General features: G+C 40.2%; 1 protein-coding gene across 14 annotated transcripts in view; it reads right to left on the bottom strand.

The window, feature by feature from the left end:
• Positions 1-2988: 2988 nt before the first annotated feature.
• Positions 2989-22065, bottom strand: part of TCF12 (transcription factor 12) — a 162000-nt gene continuing 142923 nt past the window's right edge. For 7 of the 14 annotated variants that reach the window (XM_027736942.2, XM_027736943.2, XM_027736946.2 and 4 more), the window contains 8 exons: positions 20990-21063; positions 19994-20065; positions 19059-19265; positions 12372-12486; positions 11371-11542; positions 9855-10087; positions 6479-6632; positions 2989-5278 (listed from right to left, as the gene is read on the bottom strand). In XM_027736942.2, coding sequence (XP_027592743.1) covers positions 6490-6632; positions 9855-10087; positions 11371-11542; positions 12372-12486; positions 19059-19265; positions 19994-20065; positions 20990-21063 — 1016 coding nt within the window. In that variant the 3' untranslated portion in view covers positions 2989-5278; positions 6479-6489. The remainder of the gene's footprint in view (positions 5279-6478; positions 6633-9854; positions 10088-11370; positions 11543-12371; positions 12487-19058; positions 19266-19993; positions 20066-20989; positions 21064-22065) is intronic. The other 7 variants (XM_027736952.2, XM_027736958.2, XM_039390127.1 and 4 more) reach the window with 5 other exon arrangements.

Raw genomic sequence — 22065 nt, 5'->3', positions numbered from 1 at the left:
GCATTTAAAAAGCTTTATGTTTAATTACACTTTCAGCTATTAATTAGACACACAAACAAATTAAATGTACATTTAATTAAATGTTACCCATTTAAAAGGGTAAACTGGAAGCAGAGTCCATCGACTTAAAACCAATATTGCATGCATTTATCTTAATTAGTCAGGTAGTGTTAGGGATTAATGAACTTTAGCTGTTATATTTATAATCAGATGCATTAGCATTTGTGTCTGTAGCACACAGAAAATGAGTTCAGATGTGAGCTCTCTGCTGCTCTGTGCTGTACAAACAGAACGTGAAGAGTATCTGCAAGACTTACTTTCCCTGTCACCTTTAAAACAAATGTTGTGATACCTCTTTGGCTTTTGCAGGTGTGAACTGAACATTCAAAACGTGATCCAAAAACTTCCCCTACCTTATCATTTCATATTTACACACAGGAGATTCAGTGGCGATTCAGTATTTGAGATGTAGATTCTTTATTGAGGTTCAGTTCTGGTCTGAGCAACTGAGGCTGATGCAGGAAATATTAAGCCCACAAATACAGCACATCTTTCATGAAAATGAAAGAACCTTGGCATTCCTCTGTCTCTAGTTTACCTGAAATAGCCAGAAATTCAAGTATTTAGCCCGGCCTCTGACTTTCTAACGGGTCTGCCCTCCAGGATCACTTTTGATCAACGTTTTGAGAAAGATTTTTATCTTGGTATAATTTTTATAAGACTTTTTTTTTTTTTTAAATCAGGTCCTTTTTAACAGACGTTTTCAATTGCAGCAAAACATTTGAGAAGTCAGGATTAGGAGGGAATTGAAAGGGACTCTGTTTACAGCCCAGACTTGCAGTTCCAGAGCCTGGTGTGGGCAGTTCATGACTCACACAAACAATCCAAGGTGACTCCAATCAGCAGCTGAAGTCCCTCTGAACATGTACCCGCAGTGCTTGAGGTATCAGTGGATTTGTATCTTCCCCGGGAAATAAACTCTCCCTGTTTTGCCAAGGTGTCCAGGTTGACAGAGGGATTAACTTCAGTAAAACAAATGCAGGTTTAACAGTACAGAACAACCCCTAAATGGCACCTGACTTACCTGCTCTTTGGCAGCAGGGACCTGAAGGGAAGAGAAAAAGGATTGGAGCAGCCTTCCCACCACAGCCTGGGAAGCCTTTCTCTGTGGGCAGGTGAGCAGCAGGAGGGCAGGAGCTGGGGGCTGCCTTTCCCCAGGGCTGCAGCCCTCCATCCCCTCCCAGGCTGTGGTGTGCTGGGACTGGGGGAGCACGGCTTGGCTCTCAGCTCTCTGCCTGCACAGAGGCAGGAAAGGGCCAGTTTGCTCATTCATTCCTGGTGGGCCTTCCCCAGCCCCACTCTGGACATGCTGCCAGGCTTTCAAGTTGGGACAAATTATTTCTTCCTTTTACAGGACATTTTATTGTGCCCAGGGGAGGTGTATTAGGAAGCATAAGGTGGTGGTGTTACAAACTCCCACCAATGTTCACCACCCGCTATCTCAGTTGTCTTTTGCAGACAGTTCCAATTTTATTTTTGGTCTCCCATGACTTCCAAATGCTGTGGGGAAAATGTTAATTCATTCTTGGGAAATGTTAACTAATAAAGAATCTGAAACCTTCTTTTTAACAACAACTACTCAGTAGCCGGAGGAAAAAAGATAAAGTCTATTTTAAGACTTTGCCAATTTTAAGAGCTATTTTAAGAGCTTTCCTACAATATTCCAAATGCTAAGTCTAGAAGAATTGCATTTAACAAAGGTATCCCAACGTGCATCTCTTCCACACACACAAAAAAGAGCAAATGGAAAAAAAAGAAGGAAACATTAAAAAAAAAAGGTGAAAGACTTGTGATCAGAAAGTAAATGATAACAGGACAGCAGAATATGGTAAAAGAAAGATGAAGAAGGGGAAATTGCCATTTTTACTCTCTCTGAAAAAGAGTGACAAACTAGTAGGTCTTATTCAGAAAAGGGAAGAGGAGTATTGATGGGTGCTCAGAGGCTGGATTTAGAATTGTTACAGGAGTAAGTTCAAACTGGGAATGTGTGCTGGGGAAGGCACTGGGCACCTCTCCCACAGCTGCTGCTAAATGCATCTGAAAGACAGACTGACATGGCTGAGTCTGACCTGCAGGCTGGCAAATCTTGTACAATGTCCCCTGGATATCAGTGTAATCCCCAGAGTTTCTAAGGTCACAAAGGGCAGGATCGGGAGCTGGAAGCGCTGCTGTGCACAGCAGCTGTACTGACACCACATTCAAACATCAGCACCTTACAGATATATATACATACATACATATACATATATATATATATAGTGTCTGTATCTGCTTTTGTCTTTGATGTGCTTTTCCCTGGATATTTATTTAGAGAAGAGTTAAAAAATCTCAAGCTTCCCCGGTCTGCTCGTTACCTGAGGTTTTTGGCTTACACAGCTGAGGACCAGGAACTGCACAAAGGTGTCACCTCTGTCTGTGTGTGCCTTTGGACATTGTGCACTTCCAGTTCCTTTTGTTTGCACTCAGAAGGAAATACTGTAATTTCAGGCTTGAACTACAGACTTTCCCCCCTATTTTTCCATAAAACTTATATAGAGGTAACTTGGCACTGAACTTCACTGCACAGAGAGGCTCAGATATGAGCACCCTTTCTTCAGGACAGGCAAAGGGAAGGAACAAAATGAAGGAAGAGGATGTGCCTTCTGGAATCGGCTTCTGCTCCCAGTTTGTGTCTGCCTGTGCAATCCCCTTCCTGCCCTGCACAGCAGCAAACACAGCTCAGGCACTGCTGCTCCTCAGCTCACTGGGAATTTCTGTACTGGCTTCCAGGGAGGAGCAACAAGCTTCTTGTGCCTGCAACACGCTCAGTTCCTTGGGAATGTATGTCAGGCTGTGTTCAGATACAGGCAGAAGAGAGCTTTCTAGTGTTTTTCAAGCAACACATTGCCCATGAGGAGAGAAATTTAAAAAACTCACTGATTTACCATGTTAAAAAAAGATGGCACATTTATTGCTACATAAATGTTATATACATAGTGTTTTCTGTTACATTGACAGAAATTTTTTGAACTTCTTGCTGCTGGTTGGAAAGGTTTATCAGCAATACCTTGAAATTTGACACAGGGTACAAATCTGCAATAAACCAACAATGGAAACTGGAGAACAAGATGAGAAGCAATTCATCTCGGACAATTAGCTCTTACAATACTCCATAGGTACTACACGGTATGCTAGAACCCTACTATGGTCTTACAATGCTATTGTAAATTTCTGATATTAATGAACAGGTTATGGTAAATAACCCTACATTTTTACTACCTAATATAGTAAAATAAAGTAAGAAACTTTTTACTGAAAACTTTTTTGATTTCAAAAATCTAGAAAGAGTAATATTTAGAATTCAAGAAATTTTCTTACAAGATTATTGTATAAAAGACTAGCTACAGTGAAAAATAAGCCAAATGTTTTTTTCTTTCTATTTTATGAAGGAAAGCTTCTGGGCATACTGCAAAGTCTAATATAGCCAAAAAGACAACAAGCTTAGAAGGAAAAAGGCCAGGCAGTGGCACGTGATCACTTTCACACGTCATAAGCAACAAATTCCGTTTAGCTGATAAACACTGAAATGAAGAACAAGGCCACAGATATAATCAGGTGTTATTGGATGATATATGCAAATTAAAGTAATAGAAATGAGTCCACTAATTCCACAAACTGTTTTGTTAGGAACCATCCAAAACATGAGCTTAAATTCATTAGTTTATTTTATCGATCCATCTTTTTGTTCTTTCAAATTAAATGACTTCATAAAAATTATAGTTTTGTTCCTGTTTTGTGTGTGAACCAATTGCCAGTGATGAAAGATGCACTATATAAACAATAGCTCAGACAACCTTGGCTTAGGAAATTTCCTCCCATGGTCATTGCAGTGGAAGACAGTTTCCATGGAAGTTCAAAGGGATTTGAACCATTTCAGCACATCTGTGACAAAGGAATACTTACGGACACTGTTCTGGGGGAGAAACATTTAAAGGTTTAATGCTAATATGGCTTGGGACATTTGGGGGCATTTGTTTGCATTTGATTCACACTGGTTTTTCTCCACTGACAAGCCATACAAGGTGACATGATCATTAATGTGCACAGGAAGGAAAAACTGGTGACCATTGCTCTCAGATTCCATTACGTAATTAGCCCACCCTGCTGGTGGTTATATCATCACACTACCTGCCATGGTGAACTCAGGATTTTATATTCACCAAAGTTACAGCCTGAAAAAAATCTCCTTTGTATTTTAATGCATTTTGTGCTTACATACAGCTAACACTTTACATGTACTATATGTAGTACTTACTGCTCGGAAAACAAAGCAACTCTAACAAAGTAGATTCTCCCCACCCAATTTACACTTCACGTTACAAGCTTTACTATGAAGCCTAGAAGCCTAAAAAGGTTTTGTTTATAATTAGAAAAAAAAAACGTTTGAGGAAAGTCTGAGGGAAAATAAAAATCACTTTTTAAATCCAAGAAATGTTATGGTCACAGTATTGCTCCTGCCTGCAGCCTTCATGAAGCCTCTGAGGGGCTTGAGGCACAGAGCTCAGTATGGAAGGGGAACTATGACCATAACTGTTCAGATTACCAGAGATCAAAAATAACATAAAAAAAGCTATACCAAGGAATAGTTTCCTATTGCATGGAAAACACTAGTCATATGGCAAAAGGAGAGGAAAGGACAACAAAAGACTTTTCCCTTCCTTTTTTAAGACACTAATAGGTATGCTGGGAATGCTACGGGTCGACGGTTGTCACTGCTTTGTTCTCTGAATGTGAACAGCTTTAGTAAATGCTGGCATTCAGCTGAAGTTTTATCAGCCTTTAACATGTTAACTTTTCCCTTTATATGTAGACCTTTACAGTTCCATAACAATAAATAAAATTTGTAGTTACAATGCATTTGTCAATTCAGTTTAGGCACAAGGCAACTTCCACAATGAGTGGAGAGATCACAACAGTCTCTGATTGTGCAGAAGCGACACACTGCTTGCAACAGAATGATATGTTCAGAGTATCTCATGGGCTGAAATTCTGTCTGAAGATCTTGTATCTTCAATCCTGATGCAGGTGTTGACCAGTAGCTTTGATCATAAGATTGCATTTGGGTTTCTTGCTTCAAGTGTTTTCTCCTGTCATGTTTGTGTCTTCATATAATGTTAGTTGTCTGTGTCCTTGTGAAGAAAGGTCACCTTCTGTGTATCCTACCAATAATTCTGGAATTCTAGAAGGAAATTTGGGAGAAGAAAGGGGTATTAGGAAAAGAACCACTAAAAAGCTTCCTATTGACATTAGAGAAATTATTTCAACTGGATCTGGCGTCATTTTCAGTCTGTTAAGTGCAAAAGAAAATCACACTGAGAGGCCTTGAAATCCTTCTTCCCAGAGATATCCATACTGAATATAATATATTGAACAATTACTCTCCAGAACCTTCTGTTTGGCCTCTTTGGATATGGGAGGAAGAGTAACCTGCACATTTGCTGCTTTCTAAGAACACCAGGGAATACTAAACTTCCGTGGGATATATCCTGGCAAGACACCTTTACCTTAAGGTAAAGTAGAAGCAAACCAGTCTATAGACACAACAACAAAAACCCTCTTGAAACATAAAATTTAGTTAAACTACTGATTAAAATAAGGGCACTGAACCCAATTTTTTTTTTCAAAGTGGCAACAGCTCTGCTGAAATATTCAGAATTTTTTCTTTTTAAAATCAAGTTTTTCCCAACTATTTAGAAACCCAACCAACAAGCCACAGTAAAGCCCAAAAGACTAATATTCCTGTAGGGCCTCCCATCAGCAGGTTTAAATGAGCTGTTACATTCTGGGCCACACGGGGCTCTTGGAAACACTGATCTACCTTGCAAAGCTGAAAACATCACTTTAAATCTTCACTGTCTTTACTAACACAGATTGTGACTTAAGACAGTTCACAATCTCTGCTGGGCAAATGAGAGGAGTTACAACGACTGGCCTTGAGCCAGACAGCAAATCTCTCTGGGATGAGGAGTCTCTCAAACTGTCTGTATCAGCACTGGGAAACAATAGGTGGATTTTTAAAGGAACTAATGTGATATTTAGACCATTTAAAGATGTACAATTCATCTCTATTATGCTTGGCTTATCTAGCAAGCTGTTCACAGCTCCTCTGATGTCATGCCAGGAAGGCCACCTGAGCCAAGAGATGTAGCCATTGGCAACAACACATGGAAAGACAGAGACTTTGACGACAATTTCTTCGGGTTTTATTATAGAACTAAACAAATCTGGATGCTTTTGCTTATGCTCAGCTATGAAAGGACTTTAGCAGCACAAAGAAGTTTGGTGCCTCTGGCAGCTCAGTGACTACAACCCAACATACCCAGGTACCTCCCAGATTGCAGCCAACACAAGAAGAGCTGTTCCCCGAGAGGAGACGTACCTGGCTGGTGTTCACATATGACCCATAGGGTTGGTAGTTTCACTCAGGCCAGGGTGGCTTCCTGGGTGTGGTGTTGGCGGCTCTGCCGATACGGCAGAAACTTTTTCTTCTTCCCTTCTCTTAAGGCAGGCTGCTTTAGGGTTTAGGTTTCGTTCTGCAACAGAAAACATCACTTGTAACATCCCATCTGCCGTCACCAAGGGGAATATCCAGACATGATCTGCTGGAGTAAAAACAGCTCTGCAGCTTCCCCTCCTGAGCTGACATCCCTGTGCACACATGCAGGTGTCTAAAGCTGCAGACGAGCACTGCTGAGAGTTCTACCAGACATCTCCTCAACTGATGTTTAAAAAACCCAAACAAACAAAAAACCAAACTCAACCTTTACTGGCTGACTACATACGCCTTGAGAAACTTTGAAAAGGTGCCTCCTTTATCACCATAAGTCACTGAAGCGCAAAATGGGAACTGTCTGTAATTTACGGTGTAATAAAACGGAGATTTCGGCATTTTGTTGGTATGCTGAGGTCACACCAAGCTCACTGACATCACACAGCTTTAGTAATGTTGCTGCTCCTTTCCTCCCCATAAGTATTACCCAGTTGTTAGAACAGGGGAGGCAGAATGCCCTGAACTGATAGTTCTCACCATCCCCTCAAGCCTGTGAGATCACCTTGTGCCCATCTCAGCTCAATCAAAACAATGTGATGACAGTCACATAGAGCAGGAGGATTAATTTTTTTCCAAACCGTCTTTCCTCTTGCATTAAAGTCAGTACTTTATAATAACCAGCTGTGGACCAGCTATCAAGGTATTCCATCAGTATGTTTTCACTTCCCCACTTAAGCTTCAATAGATGTAGATTTGGATCTCGTTTTCAAATAATGACGGTTTATAAAAGTCGACTGTTTCTGTTCTTCAAAATGGCTTTTTATGAATAAAAATACAGAAGATGTAAATCTCACTGGCCCAGCAGACACACAAAAAGGGGGTAATATATTCCACTGTTGAATTTAATCAACATTTTGATGTATTTTTCTCGCTGTCAGTGAATTCTGTTTTGCAGTTGGAGATGGCAGATACAATTATAACTGTAAGAACACTGCCAAAACTGAACAGACAGCAAGAGCCCTTCTCCTGCCCTGAACAAGCACCCCTCTAGAACTGCAGTTTACTGACCTCTGTGCATTTTAAAAGGGGTAAAATCCATCTCATCTGACAGAGACTATTTTGGACGGACTTGATAATTCTGCTGTCACCAAAGTCATTATCAACAGCCTCCTACTGCATTTCTTTAAGGATGAGCACTCCTAAAGAGTCTACTGGAAAAAAAAACCTGCTAACTTTTCTCAGTCACAGTTTTCTTTGTCTAACTGTGGCTTGCCTTGAAGTTTTAAAGAAGATTTAATTATGTGGAAACTTTGAAAGGAAGTTAATTTGCAGTGATTTAGGAAATGGAGATAAAAACGCTGGCCCGCAGTGAGAGCTTCAGTTCGAAATGGTTGATTCTGAATAGCATCAATCACAAAATGAGGAGCTTCATTACCAGCAGGGAGAGGAAATCGTTGATGCAATTATATAATGCGCTGGGAAAGCTGCTCTGGGCGCCACACAAAGCTCTGGTCAGTCACTTCAGGAACAGGTGCAAGGGAAGATGGGCGGGATAAATGGGGAACACGGGCCCTGTCCTGACAGGCACCGGGAGCTGCCAGGGGCGGCTCGGAGGCACCCGGGGTGACATGAGGAAGGAAGAGTTCTCAATTTACAATGCCTGTACAATGGGTCCAATTTAGCTGTTAGCACATTTGGAAAAAAGATTTCTACCAAAGACACGAGGTTTGGAAGCAATCTCTGACCAAGGAAAAAGTGATTAATTATCACATGAAGCTTTTTGTGGATTACAGAACCCGTAAGAGCAGGGAGATGGACTTGATGATTTTTAAACATCAAAAAACATGATTAATGTTATTCTGACTTCCTCATCATACTCAGCATTATCTTCTAGACCATGGTAAGCATTTTCAGACCAAAACAATTCCCAAGATCTAAGTCTCAGAGATGCTAAAACTGGGTTTTACAACGGCCCCAGCTGGTGTCTCATCTGCAGAGCAGAGTTGCTCTCTGTGCCTTGCAGGAGCTCAGGCTGGAGACTGTGTGTTTCTTTATTAAAAACTGGATCAGTAAAGCTCTGCCTGAAAACACAGCATCTCATCCTTGCTGCACAGTAGGTAAGCTTGTCTAAAGTTTGTCACTTTGTCACTGTCAATAAACTCTTAACTAATGCTTGAATCTTCTGTGCAAAATGCAAGCAACAACTGAGGAAAAGGAAGTAAAACAAGGTACACAAAAATAAAACGTTGGTATCACTCAGTGACATCAGTGATTCAAAGATACAGAGACTGAGCAAACACAGTCACTGACATCATCCACATCTGCCAGACTTTTCCAGTCACTTGCTGCCCTTACACCAGTGGGACACTAAGGAAGATGGTTGTTCACAAGTCCCAAACAGCAGAACACGAGGACACTCCTCGGTAAGTGCCAGAGACACAGAACAGATGAGATTATTTCCATTGGAAGGGACCTACAACCATCATCCAGTTCAACTGCAGGACCAGCTCAGGGCTGACCACATGTTAGACCAAGGTGCCCCAGAACTTCAATGTGTCTGTGACAAAAGCTGAAAGGGAGATTAGAAGTCAACTGTGGTTTCACTGAGACACGAGAATGGAACAGTTAAAGAACTGAGTGTGACTCCCAGAACCATCTCTCCTTAAAAGAGTGAATGGCACAAAGCAGTCTTCCTTCTGGACCTACCAGGAGGCCTATTGTTTTTTCCTGGAAAAATTTAAAGGAATCGGGAAGAAAATTCATGCAAACCCAGCTCTGATTCAATTACAGCAGAAGTAAGTTTCCTCCATCCTCAGTATACATTTAATTGAAAAATCTAAGGAAACACACATAAAGTCATTCCATTTTAACATTTCAATTGTGTGGGGTTCATCTTAAAAATAGATCTCTTATTCTTGCTAAAGCCTTTATATCACTAAACAAGCAGTGGTTACAATTTAAAGCCAGATGTGTCAATATTTTAATTAATCAATTTACCTTGAAAAGTGTAATCACCTTTACCATCTTCAGGTAAAGAGATGGCTAATTGTGCAGGAGAAAGAAAGGTCAAAGTATAAACTTCATATTCACTCCTTTCCCCTTTTTTTTTTCTTTTTGTGAAAGTAATTCTTTGCTCTTCTTAAAGAACTTCAGCGTCGTTACAGAACAGAAAACATACTTTTAATGGCTCTGCACTTGGTTGTGCAGGTTTCGAGGGACCAGCACTGCTCCATAAGCAAAGGTACCACACAACCAGGGCACTGACCTCTCACTTGCTGCTCTAGACTGAGGATCACGGCCACAGCCTGGTGGAGAATGAGCAGCTTCGTCTGCGGTTTCTCGCTCTTCAGGTGGAGCTGACACATCCTGCCCAGCTCCTTGAACGCCTCGTTGATATCTCGGACACGCAAACGCTCCCTGGCGTTGTTTGCCATCCTTCTCTCCTTTTCTCTTTCTATTTTCTGCTCTGGGTTTAAATCCTCATCTTCGTTAGTACTGCTGCAAGAAAGCAGAAATAACAGTATATTGAAATACCACTGGGATTCCAAACAAGTGACCCTGCTGCTGGCTCAGAATTTTCAGTTGATGAAATTAAACTTCCCACCTAATCCATTCCACTGAAGAATATTTAACTAAGGAAATGTTAGGTATCAATCCTTAATTTTCCAAGGCAATTCTTGGTGTTCCTACCTGTTCCTGAAAATAAATGTTAAGTGGCTTCTGCCTGAAGAATATCCACAGAATATTGCCTACAGCAGGTAAACATCTCTAGGAAAACCTGTGGCAATGCACTGCTCCTTGAAGCAAAAGATGTACCCAGACTACCACTTCACTCAGGTATTGATGACTGGTCAAACAGTTAAAGAGGTAACTCAGCCACCTTCTCAGGTGAAGAATAAATAATTTTTAACTAAGTTTTTGCTACTTTCCAATACATTGGCTTATGAAAAAAGGCATTCAAGGGATTTTCAATTTCATGTGCTTATTAAAAAGTTTCAGTTCTGTTCAAGACCTCACTGGCCAATTTTAGAACTATTTTTTCTTCTGTTACTCAGTGTAGAACTAAACAGTTATATTTACAATTCCTGAACTGCCTCAAATGATATCAAGTTGCAAAGCCTTTTTTAATATAGGACTGTCTAATTTAGTCTAAGAACTGTGCAAAACCTCTGCTCCACTAAAACTAACACACTAAAATGCCATTAGACATGTGTGATGATACAGACTCTTGCTGCCTGTATCTTTGCCTGTGGTTGCAAAATTCTGATTGTCCACTGTTATCTCAAATTGCAACACTTGTGTCAGGCCTATCAGGCAGATTCAGAAACCTTTTACCCAGTGTCAGCTCCAGGTTTTTTGTCCGTGGCTTGGGAGGGGCAAAGTGTTTCAAAGGGATATTCAGCCCTGGTGTTCACCCCAGGCTCCAGGTTATCAGCCTGGAGCTCTCCATCGCTACAAACTTACATTGAGAGGCAAAGCCCAGGCCCAGGTACAAAGTATCACAAATTTCTAACATTCCTCATCCTCTGTGCTGGGCAGGGCCCTCTGAACCTGTTACTACTTAAATGTACAGGCAGACATCAGGCATGGCACTAATCTAAAGGAATGTATACTTTTCAGGTGATTTTCCCAGAAAATCCTCTACCTTTTCTCTCTTTCAGTGCCTGTTGGTACATGCACTGGTTACACAAAAGCCTTGTAATAAATTTATCAAAGTTAAGGACAACAGGCTACAGAGCATTAACAAAGCACAAATTCTCTGGGTCACGTCAGCAATGCACCTTGTTCTGCCTCTGGAGGAGACCTTGATATCCTTCTGGGAGGACTCGTCATCTGATTTCATGTCATCCGATGAGGGCGGTTCATGGATATTCTCATCCTTCTCCTTATGTTCAGACTTGATTTCTGTTGGACCTATAGCCACAGACTGGCTCTGTAGGCCACCCGACAGTGCTGCAAGAACCAGGGAGCAGAGTGAGTGCCACAGCACTGAACATTTCACAGAACCTCAAGCAGATAATGTGGATGAGAGGCCAGAGCCAAGCAGAAGCCTGGGAACACAACAGGAAATACTGTGCTCTGGCAACAGACACGACAAATCCTGGTAACACTGCTGCACTTGGACACGTGTCATGGGTTATAAAGTGACTGCAATTCACAGAGAGGCTTGACTGGTAACAGCTTAATCTGAGAAAAAACACTGTTTAAGACAAAAGGACCTTTAGTGAAGTAAGGAAATTTGCACCTCATGTCTGGGCTGCACAGTTAAGGGCAGAGCTGCACTGCCGTGGAGGCTTGGGCTGAATGTGCAACACACCCCTCCGTCAGTGCTGCTGGCACACTGATAAATAAGCTGATGTCTGTTTTCTGCAGTTTACTTGTTTAGGCTAAAACTGGAAGGAACCGTAAACACTGGTGTGGAATGGCTTCCTTCTTTTGGCTGGACTGAGCTCTGGTCTCAGCTCACTCCACAACCCTCCCGGATGATCCGGACATGGCCACAGCTCTGCACGTGGATCGTGGCTCCTTAAGCTGGAAGAAATGTGGTTGTCATGCAGTTCTCTCTTGAAACTGTACTGGGACAAGTCTTAGACAGGGATGCACACAGAATTGTTGCAGGAATCCCTAACAGTGCTGGTATATAGGATTTATGATTAATTTCTATTTTTCAACATTATCTATGTCCCCATCCCCTGCACTGCTGCCATTTTAGTACGATCTACAGCCTCCCTGGCTCTGGACTGCTGCAGACCCCATTCAGCATTTAGGACTGGAAAGTTACCTCTGTAGCTGTCTTGTGTTTTATGATTTAGTTCTGTGCTCTGAGCAGAAACTGTACTGGGAAGAACTGAGTGGTTGCTGTTGAGGCTGACACCTTCTTCCCGGTGAGTCCCAACCTAAAGTAAGGCAAAGCAAAGGTTTCTATTAAAGACGTGATTCAAAGAAACAATCAAAAAACAGAAGTTTAAAAGACTTCAAGTGTTTGCTGGATCAGAGACCTGAGTTAAAGTCCTCCCTCAGGAAAGGAAACACTTGGTTGAAAGATGCTGTTACACTAAACCGCCTCTTACCCCTTGCTGGACTGAGCTGTGTCCCAAGCAGTGACCAGCAACTGTTTGAAATTAAGTAGCAACTTGTCCAAAACTTTTTTCAGTATTTCCCCATAGAACACTATGGAATTTCCTCCCTGCTTTACACCTGAGGGGTTGAAGATCTGATTAACTTCTGCTTGCAAGTACTTATATTTTGATCCTTAAAAGTATAGGGAATAATAGCCTTCACCCCATGTGAAAGGTGCGTATGCTGCCCTACACTCATGGATACAGATAAAGACACACGTACACTCATTAAACATATCAATAGCATCACTTCTTGTTTGCTGAAACAGGATTAAGAAAGTACTGGATCTAATATAAAAACATTATTTTATTCACTTCAATAATTCTCTCTCATTTTCCTACTTTCTCAGCTAAACACATTTAGTTTATTCCCATTACAGAATCATATCATACAAAAATAATCCAGGCATCTAACTGCTCTTACCACCTATTTCCTAATCTGCTCCTTCATAATAAATTTGAGCAGCAAGCATTGAGATGAAGAGTCTTGAAAAATTCTAATTTTGCATAACTTGAATTAATGGTACTTATGTAAGACAGCCATGAGTGTGCATACCTAACTTGAAGAGGCAATTTGTTAAAAAACTGCTGCTCAATACAGAATACTGGTTATCAACTTCTATTAAAAAAATATTTTTTGTTTGAGAAAGAGGTAAAGACACACTGCATGTAGTTAAATGATTTGGAACACAGACTATTTAAAGCTTTTGATTCCTAAAGACACAAAAGTCCTTAAATATTTATACTATAACCAATATAATACAATTAAACAGTTAAAAAACTGAACAAAGATGAGAGATTCTACTATTATTTGTATAGTTACAAAAATTGGCTACAGATGAAGCTTTTTATTGGAACAGTAGCAAACATGTCAACTAGAAGATTAAGCCTTTAATTAAATAGGTTTATTGCCTGGAGTTACACATGAGAACCACTGTTTTTCAATAAATCCTTCAATCCTAGTAAACTGCTGAGCTTTGAATCCCTCTTGAGTAATTAATGCAGCTTTTACCTTTCATGTCTTAGTATGGGTTTTACCCAGAGAGAGATAAATACCCTTATGCAAGTTTATCCTTTGTTTAATATACACTTGTTCCTGTAAGCTAATGCACAGGAACAAAAAAGGAAAGGGGGGAACCCCCCCGGCAACCCACAACTAATATCAGGTCATTCCGGGCTGCTATTTGTATCTATTGTTCTGCAGAAAATCTCCTCTTGTATTCTGTGGAATATCTGTTGCTATTTCAAGTATATTTTATCTTCCTTTGCGTGTAATAGGCTTTGTTTGTGAGAAGTTCTACTCTGGATACAGTTATCCCGGCTCCTGAGAGCCATGAACTCGCTGGGAGGAAGGAGCAGAGCTCAGGTCTTTCAGCCTGAAAGACAAAACTCTTTAACACGGGAACGTCAAGCTCATTCTCCACACCGAACTTTCAAAAACGAGTCTTCCCCTAATTCTGCCCTGCAGGTTGTGTGTTTTATTTTATTCTTCTGGTCATGCTTAGTCCTAACACTTGAGGGTGCTTTTATTCAAGCTACAGACTATTAATCGCTTCAGGGCCAGGTTTGTTCTGAAGTCTACTTCTTAAAAAAGGCAAAAATTTCTTAAAGCTACGTACAAACATAACAGCTGCCAGAACCCTGGCAACTTTTAAATCTAGAGCTAATCTAAAGGCGATAGATTAGCAAATCAGTTCTGACAAAGACAGAAAATAGATTAGAAATAACAACTGAATGCAAGTCCATGTTCCAGTCCTTTGAAACCAAGACAGACATACAATTCAGATTAACAAGATTAATACAGAAATCTTAAGAGATAAAATGTTACCAAACTGACCATAACAATAATTTTTATCTCTGATCCATGATACACTAGAAAATCCAAACTGGCAAACAAAAAAACCCAAATCAAAAAGACTCGCTGAAAGTCGCAGAGGCCAACAGCTGCTTTCTATAGGCACAACTGATCGGTGACTGCTTCGAGGTAGCAAATTGGGTCTTTAGTATCTTATAAGTATCGAGTTCGGAAAATTTAGTTTGCTTTCCTTCCCCCGGACTCGCACTCACAGAACAAGGGCTGTCCCCATCTGCATTTCAATGGAGCAACCTCGGGCTTCCTTTAAGTCTTCTGAAAGGCGTCTGAGCCCCTCAGCTCCGCGGCCTCGCAACAAACGAGCTCCCGACATGTTTTATCGCCGTTATTTATAAGCAATTCTGAGTCAAACCCTTCCCCAGCGCCAAGGTCCGGCCCCAGGGGCGCCGCTCCAGGGCAGGACCCGCTCCCCGGGCCCCTCCGGTCCCCTCACGGCCGCCCCGCCCGCCCATCGCCGCGGCCCCGGGCCCCGCACGGCCCCTGCAACGCCGGGAGTTCATTTCATAAGCAAACAAACTGCGAGTTAATTCATTCTCCCATGCGCTAATCCAGCCTTGTTTCCATGATCCCTCGCAAGCAAACCCCGCAGGCTCCTCAGCCACACAAAATGGGAGACGATCGGAAGGCTGGGCTGCACCACAGAGCTCGCGGTTGTGCGGGCAAAATACTCTGTTCAAGTCTGAGGAGCGACCAGCACAGACACCGCCTTTGTTACAAACCTATTTAAATCACTCCCCTCTGCATGTTCCCTCTACACAATGCCAACCCAGCATTCGGGGTCACAGCAAATCAAAGCAGCCACAACTCGGTAAACCCAGTACAACAGTAGCCCTGCATGCAAGTCTGTAAGTTGTAATTTACCGGGGGAACTGTTATTAATTTTTATGCATTTCAATTAGAACTTGTACATAGGACAATCTGCAGCCCCGCTCACAATTGCAAGTTAAAAAAAGAAAAAAAGAGTGTAGAATGTATTTTGGTTGATTTAAGTGGTAACATTTGGGATCCAAAACCAGAAAACCAGTGAAGTATTTTAGGCAACTAAATAAAAACTAGACAAATCATGGGCACTGATGACACACGAGTGCGTGTAGGAGAACCGAGAGTGACACGTGGGGAGAGGACAACCTTTGTCCTGTTAACATCGGTTCTGCAGCTCACACTTCAGTTTGATTACTCATTTTGAGCACCTGGCAATGAAAGCTTTTGAGAACTGGAAAATAAAAATACCAGTCTTGCTCTGGGTCTTTAAAACATGCACCTTTCAAGCCATACTAGCTGGTCGATTTGGCTGTGGTCATTAACACCATTTTAACTAGGGTGCATAATTAAGACAATTGAAAAGGGCTTTGGAATCAAGATTTTTACACTTCAGACAACTCAAAGTTGTTCAGTGGGAGCATAATCTCTGTAGAGAAATACCCAGTCGGGAAGGGTTTGAGCAAGAGCAGAGGTTGGTGTTGGCAAAGCTGCTTAAACTGCCCTTTGGTGCTTCTCCGACAGCAGGCACAGGGCACAAAGAGGGAGATCACCACTCTTCTTAGATTCCTGTTATACCTGAAAAAACCCTGTGACTTAAGGATTGAGTTTCATCCTTAACTAAATTTCCAGGCCTTTTATTTATTTATTTTTAATCAGTTCAGGCTGTTCTTTTTCCATTGTATTACAATGACAAATAAAAAGCAGCTTGAATAAGAACAAAAAGTATTACTTCTTAACTTTTCAATAATACATGAAATAAAATACAAATCAACTTCAAAGGCCAGTTAGCAAATATTTGATGAGTTTGAGATATTAAAAATCTATTTGAATAAGTCTAATGGCCAGCCCAGCTAAAAAGAAAACAAGACCATTCAGAGCAAGCAGGAAATGAAGTCAACTAGAGTTGTAAAATAAATCTGGCTCAAAAATTAAGCAAATGTTAAAATAAAACCATGCCTGGTTACACTAATTACATAAAAAGGAGTTAAATTACTCATTTCCTAGCTCCTTCTGCCAAGATCATCATCTTCAAGGGAAATTAAATTTATTTTTTTCCTTTTTTTTTTTAAAGAGCAAAAATGTTTTGTGTAAAGATCCCACACTCCCTCAACAAGGAAGTTTCATTTAGTGCTGAATTCCAATGAACATTTCTTGACCCTATGTCAAACAAAACATCAAAAATAGGTAATCATAGGTAATCATCCTTATCAATGTTGACATTTCTCACTGTTAGCCCAATACTAATTATTTTCCTAAAATTTACTGGAGGTCATCTACAGTAAAGTAGTATTTAAATCCTGGATGGAGTCTAGACCTTATAAGTTCAGTTATTTGTGTGTCAAGTTCTCTGCTCTTCCACATTTACTACTTAAAAATACCCCAACCTAAGAGTGAATAATAGTTTGAAATTAATTGGTTATTGCAGAAGAATTACCCCTCATACTTGGGGGGCATTGCTGCAATGCAGTCAGCACTAATAACCACTCGGTCTGCTCTGCAGCCAGATGTGCCAACCTCTGCTCTGGACCTATCTCAGGACTCCATCCTAAGTCATGCTGAGTTCCTGCAATTGCAAATGATGTCAAAGGGCACTCTTTGGGGACTGGGCAAGGCCACAACAGGATGCCTTCTGTTGCAGCCAATTATTCTGATGTAACAAAATTAAGGTTAATCCAAGAAATTCTTCAGCTGACTCACTTTTCAAGCCAAAACTGATCTGGAAGCTTGTTTCACCCAGTGAGGATGAAATGTACAATCAAGTATTTTTTTGATTTGGACTAATCTAAGTTTATTTCTAACAGACAACAAACATCTGCCAGTCAAATCATTAGATGATAAATCAAGTCTATATTACATCTGAGTCACACAACCACATTAAACTTGAGAAAATCAAGGAACCTTGGTCCATTCTGGAGAGTCATTTTCCGCTTTCAACTATTTTAATATAAACTGAGCTGATAAAATATTTATCACAGCTTAGTTAAAAGAGAAACTGAGATTTTTATATACATTTTGTCCCTATCTGCGTTTGACTGTGTCTGGCTGAGCAGTATAGGAGGGTTCCTCAAGTCAGAGAACAAGTTTGTCACTGCAGTTTCAGTCACTCGCTTTACCCCACAGCATCAAGATCAGGGGAAAAAATAGACTAAATTTCAGTCTATCCCAGAAGATGGTAGAATTTTAACAACATTCTTTAAATATTAAATCTCAGTCAGTATTAAGAAAAAAATCTACAGTACTTATGCATCACTTCCTTCATTACTAAAAGCAACTGTGAACTTGTATAGAAACCTAAAGTTGGATGTGCATTTGGAAAGTCCCCCCTCCCCACAGCCCCCAAACACACACAGCTTATAGAAAGTCCCCGGTTCTTTTTGATGTTTACTGCAGTGGTCCTGAAATTAATATAAATGGATGTGTGACGTGCGAATGGGAGAGCCTGGAACTAATTCTGTTTTATAGAATACAAACCCTTCAGCAATTGGGGTACCTAATTATTTTGATGATAGGTGAAATTTTGCCTTGATCACACAGTACCCAGCTGTGAATCTGTTTTATAACAGAAAATTTCACAGCATGTAACTGGTCTTTAAAATTACGCTGTAAACATGCAAACACATGGCACCACTAAAACAAGCATGTTTTTAAAAGCTCTTTTTCCTTTAAGCATTTTTGAGAGGGGAGGAATGAAAAGGAAGAAAAAGGGAAGTGAGCAATGCTACAAATAGATTCGTTTACTGTGTAATGCTTTTAGCATATTTCTGATCTATAAAAAGCTCAACAGCATTTTTTCAGAACAGTTCACATTTTTAAAGAAACTAAAAGAGATGGATTGAATTATTTCACTCTTCTTGGGGATTAATCTAAAAGTTGTTTCCTTTCCATTGTTACTTACACTACAGCTGTGCTCAAACTCTTTTTCATTTATAAAAAAAAGTTCAAATTTTGAGCCTGCGCACACTATGGCTCCACATTCCAACAGCTTCCTCCCAGTCCTCCGCCAGCATCTGCTATTGAAGACTAGTTCCAATTTACAATAAACAGCTTTTCCAGACCAGAACACTTGAAATTCAGTCCTTCTTGACTGCTTTTCCCATTCAATCTCCCTATTCACCATTTCAAGGAGAAAACGGTTCTGCCAATTATTACACATCTGGAAAAAATGCATGTATAAGCTGAAACGCTCTCAGCAGAAAGTTTCAGCTTTCTGCATATGGTCACAGCAGGATTTTATGGGCCACTGACCAGGCCAAAGTCTAAGTTTTCCCATCTTTTTCCTCTCCCTCATTTCTGTCCACCCCCACCCCAACAGTCTAATTGGAAACCCATAGCAGGTGCAAGCTGTCTGCCATCTTTTCCTCCAGTGGAATCTCGAGTGGTTTCTTCCTGGTAAACATTAGTCTTACAGCCCAGTTTTAACTCACTAGGCTCTGCGATAACTTAAAATGCATCAGCTGTAACTGCTTTGCATAAATATGTTTAAAAGCATCATTACCATGGATGCTTGTCTGTTGGCTGTTACAAGGCTGGATGCTCCATAGTTGGAGTTCAGGCTCCCAATTGGCCCATTGTGGGATGGTCCCAATAAACTGTGAATATCTCCATGGCCACCTGACAGGCTTGTTGAAGGCCCCACAGCGTGATTTCGTAGAACATGGATGGCATCATCCAGTCTGTCCAAGCGATCCTCCATCCGGGACTGCTGTTGGGATGCAAGAGGGACAGGAACAGCCATTACTGGATAAATCTGCAGGCTCCTTACGGTGTAACAGATTCTACCTCAGAGATATTAAAGGCAGAAGATGAAATGTAGTATCAAAATAGTATCAGAGAGCACCTACCAGCACTACAAACAAACAGGAAAAAGAAAATATTATCTGGAGATTTTTGCTCAAGATAGCATTCATTCCACAAATAGGTGGCAGCTTTAAGAGTGAAGCTTATTATAAGGTTAATGCTACTCAGCTGCTATTACATGGCATGAACAAGAAAAAAAGAATTGCTACAAAATAAGCTATCTAATGCAGGCCAGAACGATCACAAAATCAGCCTCACCACTTTGGAAACAATTAAGAGAGGCAGTGGCTTTTTGAGAACCTGTATTACAAAAAAAACTGGACAAAACTTTAAGTTATCATTTTTTAAAATGGATCTTCAAACAGATTTGATATTTCAGAAATAAAAGTGAGTTCTTTGTGTTACTGTAGAAAAGTTTGTCTTAAAATTACTTTCCTTTCAAAGGAAGACCAAAAAAAAAACAACTCCAAAGCAAAACCAATTCTGACACTGCAGCTCTCTAGAAACTGAAAGAGCAGGATGTTGAAGTAAAAAAGATGGGTCATACACTACTCTAATTTAAGTTTTTAATGGGGAATCCGAAGGAAGCGTTAATTGAAACACAAAAAGGCACCATCTAAAGTGAAATAGTACCTCACAGACATCCTTTAAGAAGGACATTGCATCTTGCAAATGCTCGTGAAGTTGCTGTTCAACTCGATTTTTCTGGCAAAGTCAAGACAGAACAGGAAGCAAAGCACAGGTTAAGATTAATTCAAAAAAGAGGTGAGGAAACAGCTGATGTGCATGTCAGCAATAAATTGTTAGTCAAGTTAATGCAACAGAGATCTGATTATATTAAGATAAGAAAAGGCTAATATTTAACACTGCAGTTATGTTAGGATTGTAAGATGTATATAACAATTATATTTAATTGCAAAAATACTGAAGAAAAGAAATCTGACTTAACTTATGTTTTATTCTTGTTAGACAGAAAAAAAGAAATTACATCTGTGGAAACTAGAAATATTAAACAGGTAATCAAAACCTTCCCTCAAATTTTCCCCCTTTCCTTCCCGATGCTGTATCATAAATGTAAGTAGGAAGTCAGTAACTTAAATCCTCTGCTGAATCCTCAAAAGAAGAAGATTTACAATGCTGTAGATTACTGCCTGTGTGTTTTTCTGTAAGATGTTTTATTAATGAATGAACATTCCCCAATAACAAACAATAATTGCAAATAAAATGTATTAATATTTTAATAACGATGTAATGCAAACAAGCCCGAGAGACAACCATTTGAGGGAGAGAGAGGGAAGGACAAGCAAATGCGGAGGCATGAAGTCTTTATCTTTCTCCAGACTGAACTTTAGATAAGAATTAGCTATGGATTTGTGAAAAGGTACCAGAATCTCATAACAGCGCTTTAGCACCAGCTGTCCTCAGCACAGAAGCCTGATGCCCAAGGAACAGATGGTGAAAGACACACCCTGCACGTCTTATATTGTTCAACTGAACAGGCCATTTGTTAGCAAAGAATTCATTTGTAATGCTATCCTACTGTTTCCTTTAATGATATGCAGGATTTATACAAAACCGAGCCTTCAACTCTTAAGCAAAAAGTACTATGTTGCCTTCAACAATTCTTACCAAGGAGTGTAGAGAGTTTTCATAGTTGGGAGATGAGGGGGCTTGTCCTCCACTCCTGGACCACTGACTGGCACCTGCCAAAATTGTCTAGGTTAGTGCACAGGTTCACACAGCAGAAGTGGGAAGCAGAGGCACAGTGTATCTCAACATAATTAAACCCAACATATTCTGCATAAAGGTGAGCTGGCATATGGGTATACAAAGGAGGACAAATTCCTTCATTCTGCCTTACTGAGAGATAATTTTCATATCCTGGCATCTGTAGGGTTGGACAGACACACTGTCAAGGACAAAGCAGTGACATCTTCCAAGTACTTCAACATTAAAAACGTGGACTAAGCACCCACACCCCATACTGAAATACCTGCCTTCTCCCTGTGTCACCTGCTGAATTCTGTTCACTACATGTAGGTGTATCTTTAACAGTGTTAAGATATACAGCAAACATATTTAAAGAGATCAAATACACACAAAATTAAGGATAACTGGAAAACCATTTTTATGACACCTCTCTACTAAACAAGAAAATTTAAAACTAGATCTAAAAGCTTCCTTTATCTTGTCTAGTTCTACACTACACCATTTTAGATGATAATGCATTCCAAGTTTAGAAGAGTAAAAATACACCTAAGTTATTCTCATTTGTTATTTCAGATATATTTAAAGGAGAACAGCAGCTTAAACTCATTGATTGTGCAACAAATCAACAATTAAATCCATATTACCTATACACTGCAAATTCAAATACATATCCATTCTAGTCTGACATAAATATACCTAATTACCATGTAAATTTTAAAAATAATTAGATGTGAAATGCAATAACTAATAAAGCAGTACTTTTAACACAAAGCCTGAAGTAGTACAACATGCATTTTTCTCACCAACTAATAATGCATCTTTTATAAAGATACTACATGAAATTCTATGGCCATTAGAGACAGCTTCCTTTCAGCCATACAAATGTAATAATAAAGCAATTACATTAATAAATTATGGACATACAATCCAAAGCAGCTCATTAAAGGAAGAGCCTGTGGGCTTGTTCTTTCAATAACAGCCAGGGCTGTACGTCT

This window comes from Pipra filicauda, unplaced genomic scaffold (assembly GCF_003945595.2).
Source record: "Pipra filicauda isolate LSUMZ 115617 unplaced genomic scaffold, ASM394559v2 scaffold7_size6619720_pilon, whole genome shotgun sequence".
Classification (NCBI taxonomy): Eukaryota; Metazoa; Chordata; class Aves; order Passeriformes; family Pipridae; genus Pipra; species Pipra filicauda.
Note: the sequence above shows the minus strand (reverse complement) of the source record. Positions and strands in the feature narration are given on the sequence as shown.